Source organism: Anomaloglossus baeobatrachus, chromosome 2 (genome assembly GCF_048569485.1).
Source record: "Anomaloglossus baeobatrachus isolate aAnoBae1 chromosome 2, aAnoBae1.hap1, whole genome shotgun sequence".
NCBI classification, from domain to species: domain Eukaryota; kingdom Metazoa; phylum Chordata; class Amphibia; order Anura; family Aromobatidae; genus Anomaloglossus; species Anomaloglossus baeobatrachus.
In genome coordinates this window covers 700,859,091-700,878,303 of record NC_134354.1, presented here as the reverse complement: position 1 = coordinate 700,878,303, position 19,213 = coordinate 700,859,091, and the positions used below count along the sequence as shown (strand labels likewise).

At 47.7% G+C, this 19,213-nt stretch overlaps 1 protein-coding gene across 9 annotated transcripts in view; it reads right to left on the bottom strand.

The window, feature by feature from the left end:
• The window catches only part of SETDB2 (SET domain bifurcated histone lysine methyltransferase 2), a 197,698-nt gene that overhangs the window by 53,231 nt on the left and 125,254 nt on the right, over positions 1-19,213 (bottom strand). For all 9 annotated transcript variants that reach the window (XM_075337278.1, XM_075337279.1, XM_075337277.1 and 6 more), the window contains 2 exons: positions 10,925-11,044; positions 10,240-10,409 (listed from right to left, as the gene is read on the bottom strand). In XM_075337278.1, coding sequence (XP_075193393.1) covers positions 10,240-10,409; positions 10,925-11,044 — 290 coding nt within the window. The remainder of the gene's footprint in view (positions 1-10,239; positions 10,410-10,924; positions 11,045-19,213) is intronic.

Genomic DNA, 19,213 nt, shown 5'->3' with positions numbered 1-19,213 from the left:
AGGTGCTGGCAACATCGCGCTGCGGAGGACGACGGACCCGGCGTCGCCCCAGGCCAGGCTGCAGGAGCAGACCAGCAGCGCGTGAGTATAGAAGGCGGGGGGCTCTTCTTCTTACCAGTCACCTGCCTGTATCTGCAGCCACCGGCGCGTACCTCATCAGTGTGTGCATGCCGGGCACACTAGCAGGAGGCAGCGCGCTGTGCTGTTCCAGCCCTGCTGTGTGCTCGCCATGCACACAGTGCAGAGGAGCGCGCCGGTGCCGGTGACCGCAGCCTCTTCCTATTCAAATGTATTTGCGTCTTTCAGACGTAAATACATTTGAACAGCGTGCCAGGACTGGGCCCCGCCCCCGACGTGCAGCAACGTGATGAGATCAGCACCTTGCTGACGTCATCATAGTGCTGCGGGTGCCACACTGGATTCATCAGGCAGCGGTAAGCGCTCCATGGAGGAGCCGAAGAGATAGGTGTAATTAATGGACATGTGTGGGGAGGGGCTGAGGACACATAACGGGGAACATTTGTGAAGGAGACACAGCTTTGTGACAGGCAGAGGAGGAGCACTGTATTCCGAGGGAGGGGGGAGGCAGGAGTGTGTAGTGATGGGGCAGTGTAATTTGTGTCTGCAGGGGGTGATGTGGGGTGCAATGTATTATGTCTGTGGAGGGGGTAATGGAGGGTGCATTGTATGTGGGGAGGGGTAATGGGGGGTGTATTGTAGTGTGTGTGTGTGTGGGGGGAGTGATGGGGGGTACATTGTGTGTGTGTGTGTAGGGAGTGATGGGGGGTGCATTGTGTGTGTAGGGGGTGATGGGGGCTGCATTGTGTGTGTGTGGGCGGTGCATTGTATTGTGTGTGTGTAGGGGGTGATGGGGGGTGCATTGTATGTGTAGGGGGTGATGGGAGGTGCATTGTATTGTGTGTGTGTGTAGGGGGTGATGCGGGGTGCATTGTGTGTGTGTAGGGGCTGATGGACGGTGCATTCTGTGTGTGTGTGGAGGGAGTAGTGGGTGTGCAGTGTGTGTGTGTGTGTGTGTGTGTGTGTGTGTGTGTAGGGAGTAGTGGGGGTGCATTGTATTGTGGGTGTGTGTGTAGGGGGTGATGGGGGGGGTGCATTGTATTTGTGTGTGTGTAGTGGGTGATGGGGGGATGTATTGTGTGTGTGGGGGGGTAATGGAGCGTGTATTGTGTGTGTGTGTGTGCGTGTGTGTGAGGGTAATGGGGGTGCATTGTAGTGTGTGTGTGTGTGTGTGTGTGTAGGCGGTGATGGGGGGTGCATTGTGTGTGTGTGTAGGGGGTGATGGGGGGGTGCATTGTATTGTGTGCGTGGGGAGATGGTAATGGGGGGTGCATGGTATTTGTGTGTGTGTGTGTGTGTGTATGTAGTGGGTGATGGGGGGATGTATTGTATTGTGTGTGTGTGTGTGTGTATGTGTGTGTGTGTATGTGTGTGTGTGTGTGTGTGTGTGTGTGTGTGTGTGTGTGTGTGTGTGTGTGGAGAGGGGCGCGGAGTCATTAATCGAGCTATAATTACATTTAATTCTCAAAATTTTTGTTTCATTCACCTTTTCCATTCTAATATTTTACCACGGGAACAACCATAGCTTGCCCCCCCTAGTTATGATCCTGGGTACGCCCATGCACAGGCCTGAGTGGGCCCTGGCACCCAGCCTTTCAATCGTAAACTTCAGTGATCGTACAAGTTCTGTAAGATCACTGAAGTTTTCGCAGTTGCAGGACCTTTAGTGACACTACGTGTCATGTGACTCACCAAAGGTCCTAGCGGTGCACTGCGGGAGTCCTCAGGCCTGCACCGACCGCACCGGTACTCAGATGTATGCGCGTCTTTCAGGCGCGCAATACATTTGTACAGTGTGGCCGGTAACAGGAGGGAGAGCAGCTCTGCTCAGCCCCGCAACGTACCGTCATCGCCAGGGCTGCAGAGGAGCGCGCCTCAGTCCTGCACCGACATCATCATCACCAGGGCCGCAGCTGCAGGGATGAAGAGGAGGACGCTTAGGCACAGGTAAGCGCTCCAGAGGAGCCGAAGATGTACTTTTATATGAGGGGCTGCGGGTGGGGGAGGAGCAGTGTTATTTTACAAGTGGCATTAAGAAGTGGTGGGGGACTTTAAGGAGCATATTATGGGTCAGTGGGGGACATAATAGGGTAGTGGGGGACATTATAGGGCAGTGGGGGACACTATAAGGCAGTGGGGGGCATAATAGGCCAGTGGGGGACATTATAGGGCAGTGGGGGACATTATAGGGCAGTGGGGGACATTATAGGGCAGTGGGGGACATCATAGGGCAGCAGGGGACATTATAAGGCAGTGGAGGACATTATAAGGCAGTGGGGGACATTATAGGGCAGTGGAAGGACATTATAGGGTAATGGGGGCCATTATGAAGCAAATTGGGGCATTATAGGTCAGTGGGGGACGTTATGAAAGAAATTGGAACATTATAGGGCAATGGGGGATATTATGAGGTATCAAAGATTTTGGAAGGCAGCATAGTATAATGAGGAGGGGGAGATTTATACAGGGATGTAGTTGGGGGAGATATTATAGAAAGGGCAATTTTTGGGGGACATTTTGGAAAGGGGCACTTTGTGGGGCTATTTTGGAGAGGAGCAGTGTGGGGGGATACTTTGTGCAGGAAGCAATTAACAACCCCTTCTGATTCCACTTGTTTCCCCAGACATTATTACATAAAAGGGGCCAGGATGAGGGACATAATTACTATATGGGGCCAGAATGAGGGACATACATGATTGGTTTATGGTGGCACGTGGGGCATAATTACTGCAGGGGCAAATTAGGGGACATTATTACTGATGAAATATAAGTTAATGTTGAGGATACTGTCTCCAGTGGGGGAACAAGAGTATGACGTGGTGTAGAAATTGGGGAAATAGTGAGGAATGTGCTCTGGGAGTGATTGGCTATAGGTGACTGTTATTTTCTGCAGAGTCGCGTCATGGCAGGAAGAAGTGATGGCGGTCAGCGCCAGATGAAGAGAAAAAGCGAAGATGAATAAAGTCAGCTAGAGACGTCACTGGTAAGTCAGTCACAGTATTTCTCCCTTGTATGTGGTTGTATTCGGTCACTATGTGGTCTGATTATGGTGTGGCGGTATTACTTTCTTGTATGTAGTTATAGTCTGTCATTATGTGGTGTGGTTATAGTGTTGCGGTATTTCTCCCTTGTATGTGGTAATATTCGGTTACTGTGTGGTCTAATTATGATGTGGTGGTATTACTCTCTGGTATGTGGTTGCTTTTGATCACTATGTGTTGGTAGTATGTTATCTGGTCATAGTGTCACGGTATTTCTCCCTTGTATGTGGTAGTATTCGGTCACTTTGTGGTCTGGTCACGGTGTGGTGGTATTTCTCCCTTGTATGTGGCTGTATTTGTTCACTGTTTGGTGGTAATATGTGGTCTGATCACTGTGTAGCGGTATTTATCCCTTGTATGTGGTTGTATTTGGTCACTATGTGGTGGTAATATGTTGTCTGGTCGCGGTGTGGCGGTATTTCCCCCTTGTATATGGTATTATTGGTTTTGGTATAGTGGATTGTGTTGTGTATGGAGGTCACTTTTTCTCTCTATAAGGGGGAGATTATTTCCAGTAGAAATTAAATATTTAAACATTTAACCCCTCCCCTCCCTGTCCTGTCCTGTGACTATTACACTGCAGTAAATATGCACTTACAGAGATTCTCCAGTGAAAACAAGTAATCACCTTTACTAAGGCCACGTTCACACACTGAGTATTCAGTGAGTTTTTTTACCTCAGTATTTGAAGCCAAAAACAGGAGCAGTAAAATCAGAGAAAAAGTGTGTGAACGTGGCCTAAAGATAAGTGATAACTTATTCATTTGTGTGGACCGATTGCTGGGACCTGCACCGATCGTGCAACTTTTATCCCCCATTACACTGGAGCTCGTGTCCAACTCGACCCCTGATCCATTCATTCCCTCAGTGGCTGCGAGCGCTGCGCTTGTTATTATCTGGCTGCTCCACAGAGGATGAATGGAGCTGCGGTCACACATCCCACCCCACAGAGGATGAATAGAGCTGCGGTCACACATCCCACCCCACAGAGGATGAATGGAGCTGCTGTCACACACCCCACCCCACAGAGGATGAATGGAACTGTGGTCACACATCCCACCCCACAGAGGATGAATGGAGCTGCGGTCACACACCCCACCTGCTGCTGCAAAAAGTTAAAAAGTTCCCCAATCTTCCAATCGGCGCGGTTTCCACTGGTCTGGTTCCACCGATCAAAAAAAGTTATCACCAACCTACCCTGTGGATCGGTGATAACTTGTTTTCACCAAAGACCCCATTACTGCAAACGACTATAATTGTACATCCCAGTTATGGTGCACAATATAGATGTGCAGGAGCCGCCTGTGTATACAGTCAAAGCAACACAATAATGGGGATAACGCTAATGGGTGTTTATATTTAGCTGTAGGGTGGGCCCCTGGAGTCAATTCTCCTGGTGGGCCCCAGACAGCCCAGTCCGCCCCTGACTCCGGGTACTCCAGTTTCCCCCCACACTCCAAAGACTGATAGGAAATTTACATTGTGAGCCCCAATGGGGACTGTGTAAAGCGCTATGGAATTAAAGGCGCTAGATAAGTGAATAAATATATTATTATAACTGTGACCCCCTGCATTCTCAGGATCAGTGCAAATATCAATACACAGACATAATAAAAAAAAGCCCTATCCTAGGAATATGCCATCACTTCAAAAAATGAAAATATCCATTAAATCTCTGAAAAAACACACTCTGTAGAAATAAAAACATAATTAAAGTGGTTGTCCACCCCAAAATTTAAGAGAAAAAAAATTAACTAGCAAAAGTAAAAAAAACAAACAAAAAAACAACCAAAACACAACAAAAAAAAATGTATACAGGCAGTCCCTGGGTTATGAAGTAGATACATTCTCTTGCATTGTACGTAACCTGGATATGTACGCAAGTTAAAAGGCCAGCAAAACAGCAACTAATTTGCACCTCATGGTTCCAGCTGACCCGGTGCCTGCCATATGGTCCTCTTCTTTTCCGCTATCAGGTGTGCGGCATCTTATAGCCTATTATAGGCCAGGAAATACGTCCGCATCCAGGCCTCAGAGGTTAATGTGTATTATAAGGTTGGGATGATTATGCGACCTTATGACGTGCAGTGAGCACTGGCATGGAGGCAGCCGGGTGAAGCGGCTGGAAATGCAGTATGTAACCAGGGCCGGCCTTAGCCTGAATGGCGCCCTGTGCAAAACTGCCCTTTGGTGCCCCCCCCCTACTGATTTTTTACCCAGTTTCCCAGGAAACAAATGACGACAGGAGCCAATTTTTTTTATATCCTAATAAAATTCAGCTCTTCAAATGTACAAAATACTCCAAATTTGTGCTGGAGAATCTGCACCTCAAATCCACCACGTTTGATCTCGTTCTTTCAGAGGTTTTCCGATTTCAACCATTTATGCCGTATCCCTGGATATTACATCATGGATGGTACATGCGGATCCCCCCAATGGGGCGCACATGTATCTGGAGAATGAGGTGCTGCCGCTCTTCATAGAGAGATGATATATATTTCTATACACTTAGAGCGGCGCAGGTCGTGGCCCCATTGGTGGGATCAGCATCTACTATACAAATCCTGAGGATAAAAGTACAGGATGATGCCATATAATGCTCGTTGGAGCCGGCGGCCGATGCTGCGTGTACTCTGGACCAAAAATACAAATGTTAAAGGAGAATGTACGAAATTAGAAAAAAAATCTCTGCTTTCTATGTAATAAAGAGTCCTCACGTTATATGTGTCACTGCCTCTCAGCTCCAATGACCTGAACAGACTGAGGTGCAGCACCACATACACACCTTGAGGACGAGGAGTGCTGTGTATGTGTCACTGCCTCTCAGCTCTACTGACCTGAACAGACTAAGTTGCAGTACCACATACACACCATGAGGGAGGGGCCCTATGTATGGAAGAACTATGGCATATATACTGTAATCCATTTATTAACCAGTTTGGGCTCACACCTGCTGGCAATGCTGAAAATAATTTTGTTGGAAATTTGTAAGATAAATCCGCTCTGAATCGTGATATTCTGCAGACTTTCATAATACACACCTCAGCTGCTGCAGAACATCATCATACACATCTCAATTGCTGCAGAACCTCATCATACACACCTTCTATGCTGCAGAACCTCATTATACACATTTCAGCTGCTGCAGAATCTCATAATACCCCTCAGCTGCTGCAGAACCCCATAAGGCTATGTGCGCACGTTGCGTATTTGCAAGCAGTTACGCTGCGATCTGCACCGCAGCGTAACTGCATGCGTCCTGCGTCCCCAGCATAATCTATGAAGATTATGCAGGAGATGTGCGCACGTGGCGTATTAGAGCACAGCGCTTCGGCTGCTGCCCGAAGCGCGCGTTCTAAGAAGTGACATGTCACTTCTTTCCTGCGCTCTGCATGCAGCGCCCGCTCTGTCTATGGGAGGAGCTGCAGTCAGAGCACATGGAATCGGCTTTTTTTTCATTACGGACTCTTTCTGCAGCGATTTGAAGCGCACGTGTGCTGTTCAAATCGCTGCAGAAATTTCTGCAGGACAGAACGCTACGTGCGCACATAGCCTAATACACACCTCAGCTGCTGCAGCTCCTCATAATACACCTCAGCTGCTGCAGAACCCCATAATACACATCTCAGCTGCTAGCGATGCATTACATTGACAGACCTTCATACCTACACTAAACCATGACATGTGATGTGCAGACGGCAGTGACGCCATGTCACGTGTGAGACTCCAATGTTATTTTGTTACAACATAAGTTCTCTGACAGCTGATTCCCCTGCACGACCTCCGGGTGGAAGGAATCAGACATCGGCTCCATTATTGCAGTTGTGTATATTTTACTCTGATGCTGCCGCGTTTCAAATAAAACACATATAATATCTGTCCAGGGACGATGCCACCAGGATGAGGAACCCAGGAGGCCGGTCCCCGGCGGCTTCTCCCTGCTCTGCTGCCCTGGACTGACCAGTATCTCCCCTGTGTGACATTCTGCAGATTAGCCAAATCCCCAAAGTATATAATATACACTGTTAGGATTTAATTTGCCAATCTGAGAAATCATGTGATCGCTCACCAGTGATTTGCAGACTGGGAGTCATCTGCTGAATGACGTCTCCTCCTGCTTCTCTCATTGTTATCATTTTCAATTTGAGAAAAACAGGAGGAGATGTCATTTGGCAGATGACCACACATTGCAAATCACATGTGAGCGATCAGATAACTACCACTCGAATCAGCAAGTGAAATCCTAACAGAGCACATATTACACACCTTTAGGATATGGCAGGTCAACATTCAGAATTACATTACACGTGACAGGTATAGGGCATATGTAGAGTGTATAATATATATATATATATATATATATATATATATATATATATATATATATAATGTATTACCCCCTACATTTGCTCTGCACCCACTCTGGCCCATTTTGCCACTGCATAAATTACACCATATACATGACACACATACAGTAGATACTATATAAAAGATAGATGAATGCAGGGTCGGACTGGGGTGTCTGGGGTCCACAGGAGTTATATCTAAAGGCCACACTACAACTATATGCAAATACCTGCAGGATCCCCCAAACAGCCTCCTACACGCAGCAGGATCCCCCAAACAGCCTCCTACACGCAGCAGGATCCCCCACACAGCCTCCTACACGCAGCAGGATCACCCACACAGCCTCCTACACGCAGCAGGATCCCCCACACAGCCTCCTACACGCAGCAGGAGCCCCCACACAGCCTCCTACACGCAGCAGGAGCCCCCACACAGCCTCCTACACGCAGCAGGAGCCCCCACACAGCCTCCTACACGCAGCAGGAGCCCCCACACAGCCTCCTACACGCAGCAGGAGCCCCCACACAGCCTCCTACATGCAGCAGGAGCCCCCACACAGCCTCCTACACACAGCAGGATCCCCCACACAGCCTCCTACACGCAGCAGGAGCCCCCACACAGCCTCCTACATGCAGCAGGATCCCCCACACAGCCTCCTACACGCAGCAGGATCCCCCACACAGCCTCCTACACGCAGCAGGAGCTCCCACACAGCCTCCTACACGCAGCAGGAGCCCCCACACAGCCTCCTACACGCAGCAGGAGCCCCCACACAGCCTCCTACACGCAGCAGGAGCCCCCACACAGCCTCCTACACGCAGCAGGAGCCCCCACACAGCCTCCTACACGCAGCAGGAGCCCCCACACAGCCTCCTACACGCAGCAGGAGCCCCCACACAGCCTCCTACACGCAGCAGGAGCCCCCACACAGACAGATATCCAGCCGGCGGGCCTCCAGCACGGAGGCAGGCAGCCTGGGGGCCTCCAGCACGGAGAGGCAGGCAGCTTGGGGGCCTCCAGGACGGAGAGACAGGCAGCCGGCGGGCCTCCAGGACGGAGAGACAGGCAGCCGGCGGGCCTCCAGGACGGAGAGACAGGCAGCCGGCGGGCCTCCAGGACGGAGAGACAGGCAGCCGGCGGGCCTCCAGGACGGAGAGACAGGCAGCCGGCGGGCCTCCAGGACGGAGAGACAGGCAGCCGGCGGGCCTCCAGGACGGAGAGACAGGCAGCCGGCGGGCCTCCAGGACGGAGAGGCATGCAGCCGGCGGGCCTCCAGGACGGAGGGGCAGGCAGCCTGGGGGCCTCCAGCACGGAGAGGAAGGCATCCTGGGGGCCTCCAGCACAAGGAGGCAGGCAGCCGGCGGGCCTCCAGCACGGAGAGGCAGGCAGCCGGCGGGCCTCCAGCACGGAGAGGCAGGCAGCCGGCGGGCCTCCAGCACAGAGAGGAAGGCAGTCGGCGGGCCTCCAGCACAGAGAGGCAGGCAGCTGGCGGGCCTCCAGCACGGAGAGGCACAGTGAGGCGGCCGTCCGCCCGCACAGACAGGCAGCGGGCCACCCGCACAGACAGGCGGCGGGCCGCCCGCACAGACAGGTGGCGGGCTGCCCGCACAGACAGGCGGCGGGCCGCCCGCACAGAGGGGCGGCTGTCCGCCCGCACAGAGAGGCGGCCGGCCACACGCAGAGACAGGCGGCCGTCCGCACGCACAGAGAGGCGGCCGGCCGCACGCAGAGACAGGCGGCCGTCCGCCCGCACAGAGAGGCGGCCGTCCGCCCGCACAGAGAGGCGGCCGGCCGCCCGCACAGAGAGGCGGCCGGCCGCCCGCACAGAGAGGCGGCCGGCCGCCCGCACAGAGAGGCGGCCGTCCGCCCGCACAGAGAGGCGGCCGTCCGCCCGCACAGAGAGGCGGCCGTCCGCCCGCACAGAGAGGCGGCCGTCCGCCCGCATAGAGAGGCGGCCGTCCGCCGGCACAGAGAGGCGGCCGTCCGCCGGCACAGAGAGGCGGCCGTCCGCCGGCACAGAGAGGCGGCGGGCCGCCCGCACAGACAGGCGGCCGCCCGCAGAGACAGGCGGCCGGCCGCCCACAGCGACAGGCGGCCGGCTGCCCGCACAGAGAGGCGGCCATCCGCAGGCACAGAGAGGCGGCGGGCCGCCCGCACAGAGAGACGGCGGGCTGCCCGCACAGAGAGGCGGCGGGCTGCCCGCACAGAGGCGGCGGGCTGCCCGCACAGAGAGACAGGCGGCTGTCTGCAGAGACAGGCGGCCGTCCGCCCGCACAGAGAGGCGGCCGTCCGCCCGCACAGAGAGGCGGCCGGCCGCCAGCACAGAGAGGCAGAAAATTAACTTCTTACCTCTCTGCGGCGCGCCCCCTGAAGCATGGCCGTCGGCGCCCTGTGCGACCGCACAAGTCGCACATGCCTAAAGCTGGCCATGTATGTAACATTGGAAAGTAGACTGGACGAAGGCCAGAGAGGTCAGCGGTAAGGTGGGGTGTTAGAGGGCTTTTTTGAACATCGGATGTTTGTAACTAGGGGTCATACGCAAGTCGGATGTTCATAAGTCAGGGACTCCCTGTGTATACCATATCAAATCCTCATCACTTCCCTTGCAGTGCTTCTCAGATTCTCCGACAAGATCAGGGATCAGTTTTGTGACTACCGCATCCAATAAATAAGGGGGGAGGTTGGTAAGGCAAGTATACACTTCTTTTTTTTTTTTAATTTACACAATCTTGAGTATTTAGAAAAAGCAGGGGATGACATGATTATCACTTGCCTGCATAGATGCACACAAATGTTCCTTTGTCCAGATCGTCCAGGCATCGCACCCCCCAGCCTTTTCCTTTGGTCTTGAACACCTGGAGTCGCACCTGAAGGCCGTGCTGCACAACCCGGTTCTGGCACATCTTGCGGTCACATTTACAGGATACGTTACATTCATATAGTCTGCATTAAAACGCAAAGCTTCATTGCAATAAGGAAACCACTCACATTACTGCACTGTTATAATAGAGGCAACACATAAGAACACAATGAAAGGCTGTTTGGAAACTTAGGCTATGTGCCCACTCTGTAACTGCGGAATTTGCCGCAGAAAACCTGCGGATTTACTAGATAAGTCCTCAGGTTTTAGCAAGTACAGACACTCCCCATGTTATCCTATGGGACATGGGGAGTGTGTGTCCATGCTGCGGTATGTGCGGCTGAGGAATATGCTGTGGATGTCCCGCAGCCGCACGTAGCTGCATGTCAATTATTCCTGTGGAAATCCCGGCCCTCCACTATGTAGATAGAGGCCGGGACTTCCACAGGTAAGTCGCACTAATGTCTGCAGGTTTACCGCAGCTATTTCGCTGGAATCTCGCAGCTATCGATCAGCTGCGGGAAACCTGCGGATATATCTGCAGGTACAGAGTCCCGTGGGCACATAGCCTTAGTGTGGTCATGGGTCTGATACTCACCCAGTTGGCACAGGAGTCTGCAATCGCTTGTACTTATATCCTGCCGCTATTCCTTTTTTTGGTGATGTTACATCTTTACCACGTTCTTTGGCAGTAAGCTGCAGACAAGCACATTTTAACCTAGGGGAAGGAATAAATGGTACAATATAATAATGCTACTAATATACAGAGGATGCACAAGCCATATCTGATGCATGAAGGTTTTGTTGTATTTTCCCCTTAAAATTACAACACTTCGCAATAAAACATATGTAAAGCGAATCTCTATTCAAAATGAGTTAAACTAATATTTATAGTAATAAGTGTAAAAAAACCTGCTAATTTGGTTTTCTCCAAAAAATATTTTAAAACCCATAAATCTCAAAATAACAATAATTCAGTAGAAACAAAAATATATAAATAAATACGACCCTCAAATCAACTATGACTGCCTTGTGTGGGGGCATCCAACAGCTCTGTAATTTATGCATCAAAGATACAGTAGGTGGTGGTCATCAGAAAGATGTGCAGAACTGGGGAGAGTATTTTCTATTTGTCTTAAATTAACACCTGACTGATGGACCAAAGTTGTATTTTTGTTTTCTTCTTTATTTATCGTTAGGTTTTTTCCTACTTTTCTACTAGTGGGCGGACCCAGACTGTAAATGTCCAGATCCACGCAGTTTCAAAAGTATCCAGGTGCCGGACCCGGGGCCAGAGTTCTTGGGGAACTCCAGCTAATGATCTGGATCCGGCAACTCGAGAAATAAAAAAAAAAAAATAAATAAAAAGGAAAAATAAAAATAAGGCACGCTATACTAAGGCCCTGTGCCCACGGGAGCTTGCTTCTGCGGATTTTGCCGCGGAAAACCTGCAGATTTATCTAGATTTTCCAGATAAATCCGCAGGTTTCAGCATGTACAGACACTCCCCATGTTATCCTATCGGACATGGGGAGTGCTGTGTCCACGTTGCGTGCGGAATGTGCGGTTGCGGAATATACTGCGGATATCCCGCAGCCGCACATAACTGCATGTCAATTATTCCTGCGGCATTACCTGCGGAAATCCCCTGCCTTGGTCCCATACTTACCTTCCTTGATAGCAGACACCCGGTCATTTTCCCTCGGTGCACAGGAGCAGGAAGGAGGAGGTGGGCGGGGCCTGCACGAGCTCCGGTCATGTGACAGCCGGAGCTAGTTCAGGCCCGCCCACCTTCTCCTGCACAGTGTAAACACGGCCGGAGATGGGAGAGAAGTGCTGCATGATGGAGGTATGAACGCCCCGTTCACTCAGCACTTGTTCTGCATTGAGGATGCAGTGCCGAAGCCATGGTACTGTATCCTAAATGTAGAATGCCCGCACCATATCCGCAGGACATTCCGCAAATAAACCGCAGCATGGAAACAGACAAAGTTGTGCTGCGTATTTCTGGGAGCTCCTGCGGAATGTCCTGCGGATATTACCGCAGGACACTTTCCCCCGTGGGCACATAGCCTTACAGAGTCTCCGGCGCGGCTGTAAATGCTTTCGGGCCACTCCTTCTTCTGGGGCTGCTTATTAGCCTCATACATATTCACTGCTTCCCCCGGCCACTGGCAGTCCTGGCGTTTGTGATTGATTGCAGTCAGACGCGCCCCCAACCTGTGTGATAGTGTCTGCCTGCAACAAATCACAGAAACTGTTTGCGTGTCACTATGGTAGTATAAAAATAAAAAACAAAAATTGGCATAGGGTCATGTTCTATGGCCGTCCACTTTCATTTCAGATGTAGCAGAGCTGCAATCATAGTGGGACCTTGTGTGGATTACGTCAGACCTCGATGTTTTGGGGCTTAATAAATTGGTGAAAGAGGGTGGTTTTTTTTGTATTTTATTTCAAATAAAGGATTTTTTCGGAGTTTTTCTTTTCACCTACAGATTAGTAATGGGGTTTCTCATAGATGCCTCCTATTACTAATCTAGGGCTTAGGGGCAGCTGTGGGATGTTATTAACCTCGTATTACTAAGACTGCCACTTCACCAGGGCAAATCGGGATGAGCAGGGTAAAGTGCCGGATTGCCACATCAAATGTTGATGTGACAATCCTGGGTGGTTGCAGGCTGCTATTTTAAAGCTGGGGGGGGCAATAAGCATAGGACTAACCAACCTGAGAATATCAGGTCCTAGCTGTTGGGCTTTAGCATGCCTGAGTATCAAAATTTAGGGGGGGGGGGGGGTGAGGGGGTAGCCGGACACAGATTTTTTTAAATTTAAAAAAATAATAAGTTGCATGCACTTCCTCTTATTTTGATATACAGCCAAGATAACTGCATAGCTGGAGACTGCAGTCTGCAGCATGTGTGCTGGGTATCATAATAGGGGGGGGGGGGGGACTCCCCTCCAGTTACTTTATTTATTTTCATTCCACGATAGTGACATGCAGACAGGGTCTATGATTTCAAGTAGTCAGACGCAGTCAGACAGGCTGGGGGCGTGTCTGACTGCAACCAATCACAGATGCCAGCACTGTCTGTGGGCGGGGAAGCAGTGAATATGCATGAAGGTAAATGAGTAGCCCCGAAAGAAGAGTGAGTGGCCTGAAAGCAGTACAGCCATGTCGGAAACTCGGTAAGTATAGCGCGCTTGCTCTAATCCGCCTATCCATTCTACCCCCGTTTTTAAGTGCCGGATTCTGGTCCCCATAGAATTTTATGGAAACTGCCATTGGCCAGCTATCCAGGATGAATAAAGATTCTATTTTTTTTAAGTCCGCTTAGTAACGCTGATCCTGGATATCTGTGAGTTCGCCCATCACTACTTTCTCACAAATCATAACTTTTGTGCCTACTTAGACTTATGAGAGCTTGTTTTGCTTTTTTTTGCATGATGTGTTATAGGTTCAATTGATACCATTAATTCTACTTGACAAGTTACTGAAAAACAGGAAAAAAATTGAGATAACTCGATTTTCCGTGTCATTCCAATTAAAGCAATCTTAAACATCTATAAATTATAAATATTTTAATTGGTTAAAAAAAAAAAAAAAAAATTGTGTCATTTTCTTTTTGAAAAATGTGAGAGCTTTTTTTTTGCTTGGTGAGGTGTTAACAACAGCTGCAGTCCTAAAGCTTTATAGATGGATTTATAACATTTCCAGATTGATAGATCTCGATTACTTGGTTTCTCATTTGTTCCTTATTTTCTTTGGATCGCAGCATGATGTCTAGCTTTTGAGAATGTTTTGGTCTACTTCACTTTGTCAGGCAGGTCCCATTTAAGTGAACTCTTGATTGAGAAAAGGTGTGGCAGCAATCATGCCTGGGTGTGACTGGCTAGGGAAATAAAACTCAGCCTCCCAAAGATGTGATAAACCACAGTTACTTTATGCTTTAAGGGGGGGGAAATCACTTTCATGCAGGGCCCTGTAGGTTTGGATTTCTGTTCCCCTTAATAATAAAGACCTTCATTTATAAGCTGCATTTTGTGTGTTTACTTGTGTTATCTTTGTTGGATATTTAAATTTGCTTGTTGATCTGAAACCGTTATGCAAAAGAATAAAAAATCAGAAAGGGGCAAACACTTTTTCACACCACTGTATTTCTAAAGGTGCTATGGACATGAATGTCTCACCAGATGTCGATAACTCATGCAATCCACAAAGGCAAAGAAATCAAACTATAGATGTCCATAAATGTAGTGATGTGTAATAATGAGAAATACCACCGGGAAAAAGTATTGAACACATGAAGATAGAGAGGTGCAAGGTCGAAAGTCAAGACACCAGCTGATAGATATCTGTATTTAGAAGGCAATCCTGCCACTTAGTGAAAAATAATATCAGCTGGTTCAAGTAATGGCCTAGAAAAGGGAGTCATTACCAAGGTGCTACACAAGAAACATCTCATGATAGGTAAAACCATTGAGCTATCTCAAAACCTTCACAACCTTATTGTTGCAAAACATGCTGGTAGCATTGCTTACAGAAACAATTCTAAACTATTAAAAGGTTCCAGTGAGCACTGTTGGGGTCATAATCTTGAAGTGGAAAGAAAATCATTTCCCCATAAACCAGCCACAGCCAGATGCTACCCGCAAAATTTCAGACAGAGGAGTGAAATTATTTATCAGAAAAGTTGTCCAAGAGCTAAGAATCACTTGTGGAGAGCTACAGAAAGATATGGAATCAGCAGGTACAATTGTTTCAAAGAAAACAATAAGTAATACACTCCACCTCCATGACCTGTATACACGCTCACCACGCAAGACTCCATTGTTAAACAAAAAAGGATGTTCAAGTGCATTTAAAGGGAACTACAAGCAATTATGGGTACATAATGCTAATCCCTGCCAGGAAAACCAGATGACAAGAGCATAATAACAATCATACAAAGAAGGAGTTCAGTACAGAGAATCAAGCATAGTTACCAAAAAGCACGGACTACTGCTCACCACCTTAACGCACGTTTCGTGTAAAGGGGTAACTATGCTTGATTCTCTGTACTAAACTGATTCTTTGCATGATCATTATTATGCTCTTGTCATCTGGTTCTCCTTATATGCTGACTGGAGATTCTGAGGGAGTGAGACACTTTGCTGGTTGATTAATTAGATTGGTATTTACCGCTATTTTTCCAGCACTTTGTCTCACCTCCATTTGTTCTCCATTCCTTGAATTGTTTTTTTGTTATTATTTGTCCATATTTGTGGACTGACCAGAAGATTTTCTATTTTTTTTTTTTTAGCATTGTTGCACTATTATTTATCTGCATATTCTTGCATCAATTTTGGTTCTAAAATTATCTTGTATGCAGATTGGTATTTATCTTGTTGTATTTTTTGCAGAGAACTTAATGCACTTTAATATTATTTATTTTTTTACTATTTTTTCTACTCACTGCAGAATACATGTTATATTTGTATTTTTGACCTTCTGAATTTGCATTACTCTTTTTCATCTACCCAGCACCAGAGGAATTTTTATGAAACGATTTTGGTCCAAGTGAATTTTGAAAAGTAATAATTGTTACCAGATTGCGGCCAAATTTGGCTTTATTTGCTATACTTACCCTGCTCTGTATCCATACTCCTCTCCTTCGTTTTTATTGGTTCTTATTAATATCCCTGCATCTTTGAATAAAGGATTTTTATTGTTATGGTTTGTGTTTTGAGTCTATTCATGTGTAGGATTTACTGGGAGAATATAGTCTAAAGCCTGCTTTACATGTTACAATTAATTGTGCGATCGCACCCGCCCCCATCGTTTGTGCGGCACGGGCAATTTCATGCCCGTGTCGCACAATGCTGTAACACTATATCACAGGTACTTACCTTCCAAACGACCTCGCTGTGGGCAGCGAACATCCACTTCCTGAAGGGGGAGGGACGTTCGGTGTCATAGCGACGTCACACAGCGGCCGGCCAATAGAAGCGGAGGGGCGGAGATGAGCGGGACGTAAACATCCCGCCCACCTCCTTCCTTCAGTATTGCCGGCGGCCGCAGGTAAGCTACAGTTCATCGTTCTCAGGGTGTCACACGGAGCGATGTGTGCTGCCCCGAATACGATGAACAACAGGACGTGCGATTTTTAGAAAATGAGCGACGTGTCAGCAATGAACGAGAAGGTGAGTATTTCTGCTCATTCATAGGTGTCACACGCTATGATATCACTAACGATGCCGGATGTGCGTCACTTACGACGTGACCCAGACAACATCTCGTTAGATATATCGTAGCGTGTAAAGCCCGCTTTAGACCAACATAGAACTCTTTGAATGTCATAATGCACACCATGTTTGGAGTCCAAAAGGCACTGCACATCACAACCAAAGCATCATACCCCAACAATGAAGTTTGGAGGTGAGAGCATCATGGTGTGGGGCTGTATTTCAGAATATGGCATTTCCACACTTCATATAAATGAAGGAAGAATTAATGGACAAATGTACCGAGACATTCTTGATAAAAAATCTGCTACCATTTATCAGGATGAATGATGAAGGTTAAACAAGGGTCATGCATAAAGGGGGGAGGGGTGCACAGCCTCATATAACCAACAATGAGTGCTGCTTCATGTGTGAAAAAGCAGAATCAATAAGGAGAAGAAGAGTCACACATAAGAGAAGCGCACATCCAATGAGAAAAAAGAAAAATATTAATTGAATCCATAGAAACACAAAGTATACTGCTAATTTCCAGCTATCTCAGCCATCTGCTAATGTATACATTGTTTTACTCCTGGGTCTTGTGGGGCTGCCGCTCTGTTCTGTGTATGTGCGGCTGTATTTGTATATCGCCGTTCCCAGGTTACTGGCTGATTCAGCCATTCACCAATATGTGCTTTACTCTTTCCGATCATGTGTGGTTTCAATTGTATATGGCCGTCTCTATGGTACTGGCTCACCCAGCTATCACATTGCCCTCACTCCTCCGTGATCTCTGGTCGGCCACTCACCTGTATGAATGATTTAATTAGTGTTAGTTAATACTGCTTGTTTATATAGAACCTTGTTTAGATCCATGGATCATTCCCCTGATGAAGCTGCTATGCAGCGTAACGCGTGGGGCTTTTTCCATGATCCCCCTATTGAAGTAACGGTTTTGCTTCTCCTTTAGCACCACTGCTATTTTGGGTCCCGACCCTCTTCATGCGGTTCCCTGCTCACATACTTGCCTATTCCTTCAGGATACCGGGCCCGGCTGGTAACTAAGTGTAGCTTAGGGTTAACCCCTTATATTACCTTTCACACATGTAATGGGAGGGTTACCCTTGATTGGTGATCTTCTACTATTTTTTGTGCATGGGCATTTTTTATATAGACCCGTTAATATTAACTAGCAGGTTGTGAGGTTTCTAACTATTCCTGACCTACCTTGCAGGAATTTATTTGGGGGAAGTTATTGTCTATGGCTGTGTAATAACTATTAATCTATGTTTTTTGGATCTGAAGTTAGGATTATTTATATCTATACTTGCTAGTTAAATCCTGGGAATAATCTTGATTATTTATTATGAATATCTTTATCATACAATTCCTTGTTATGCAAAATCGCATGTGTGTATTTGTGTGCATATAATTATGCGTATATGTATATATATGTTGGTATTAGGTCATTGACTAATAGATATACAGTATAGACCAAAAGTTTGGACACACCTTCTCAATCACTGAGTTTTCTTTATTTTCATGACTCTGAAAATTGTAGATTCACATTGAAGGCATCAAAACTAAGAATTAAAACATGTGGAATGAAATACTTAAAGTGTGAAGCAACTGAAAATATGTCTTATATTCTAGGTTCTTCAAAGTAGCCACCTTTTGCTTTGATTACTGCTTTGCACACTCTTGGCATTCTCTTGATGAGCTTCAAGAGGTAGTCACCGGAAATGGTCTTCCAACAGACTTGAAGGAGTTCCCAGAGATGCTTAGCACTTGTTGGCCCTTTTGCCTTCACTCTGCGGTCCAGCTCACCCCAAACCATCTCGATTGGGTTCAGGTCTGGTGACTGTGGAGACCAGGTCATCTGGCGTAGCACCCCATCACTCTCCTTCGTCAAATATCCCTTACACAGCCTGGAGGTGTGTTTGGGGTCAATGTCCTGTTGAAAAATAAATGATGGTCCAACTAAACGCAAACCGGATGGAATAGCATGCCGCTGCAAGATGCTGTGGTAGCCATGCTGGTTCAGTATGCCTTCAATTTTGAATAAATCCCCAACAGTATCACCAGCAAAGCACCCCCACACCATCACACCTCCTCCTCCATGCTTCACGGTGGGAACCAGGCATGTAGAGTCCATCCGTTCACCTTTTCTACAAAGACACGGTGGTTAAAACCAAAGATCTCAAATTTGGATTCATCAGACCAAAGCACAGATTTCCACTGGTCTAATGTCCATTCCTTGTGTTCTTTAGCCCAAACAAGTCTCTTCTGCTTGTTGCCTGTCCTTAGCAGTTGTTTCCTAGCAGCTATTTTACCATGAAGGCCTGCTGCACAAAGTCTCCTCTTAACAGTTGTTCTAGAGATGAGGTGTGTCCAAACTTTTGGTTTGTATTGTATATTATAATTAATTTTTTGACTGTGGGATTGTGATCCATTGGCTCTGCCATTTTACATCCAGAATACTTACATTGGTATTAAACCATTACCTTGCCTATAGACATACTGTATATTACCCCCATTAACCATTTTTTGGCTGTGGGAACAAAATCAATTATCCTCACCAATTTTGCACACTCACTTTTTTGAAATACATCATTATTGGTCTTATTATTGTCCTTATGCACATATTTTCAACTGTGGAAGTCATGGTTCTAATTGATTTTATATT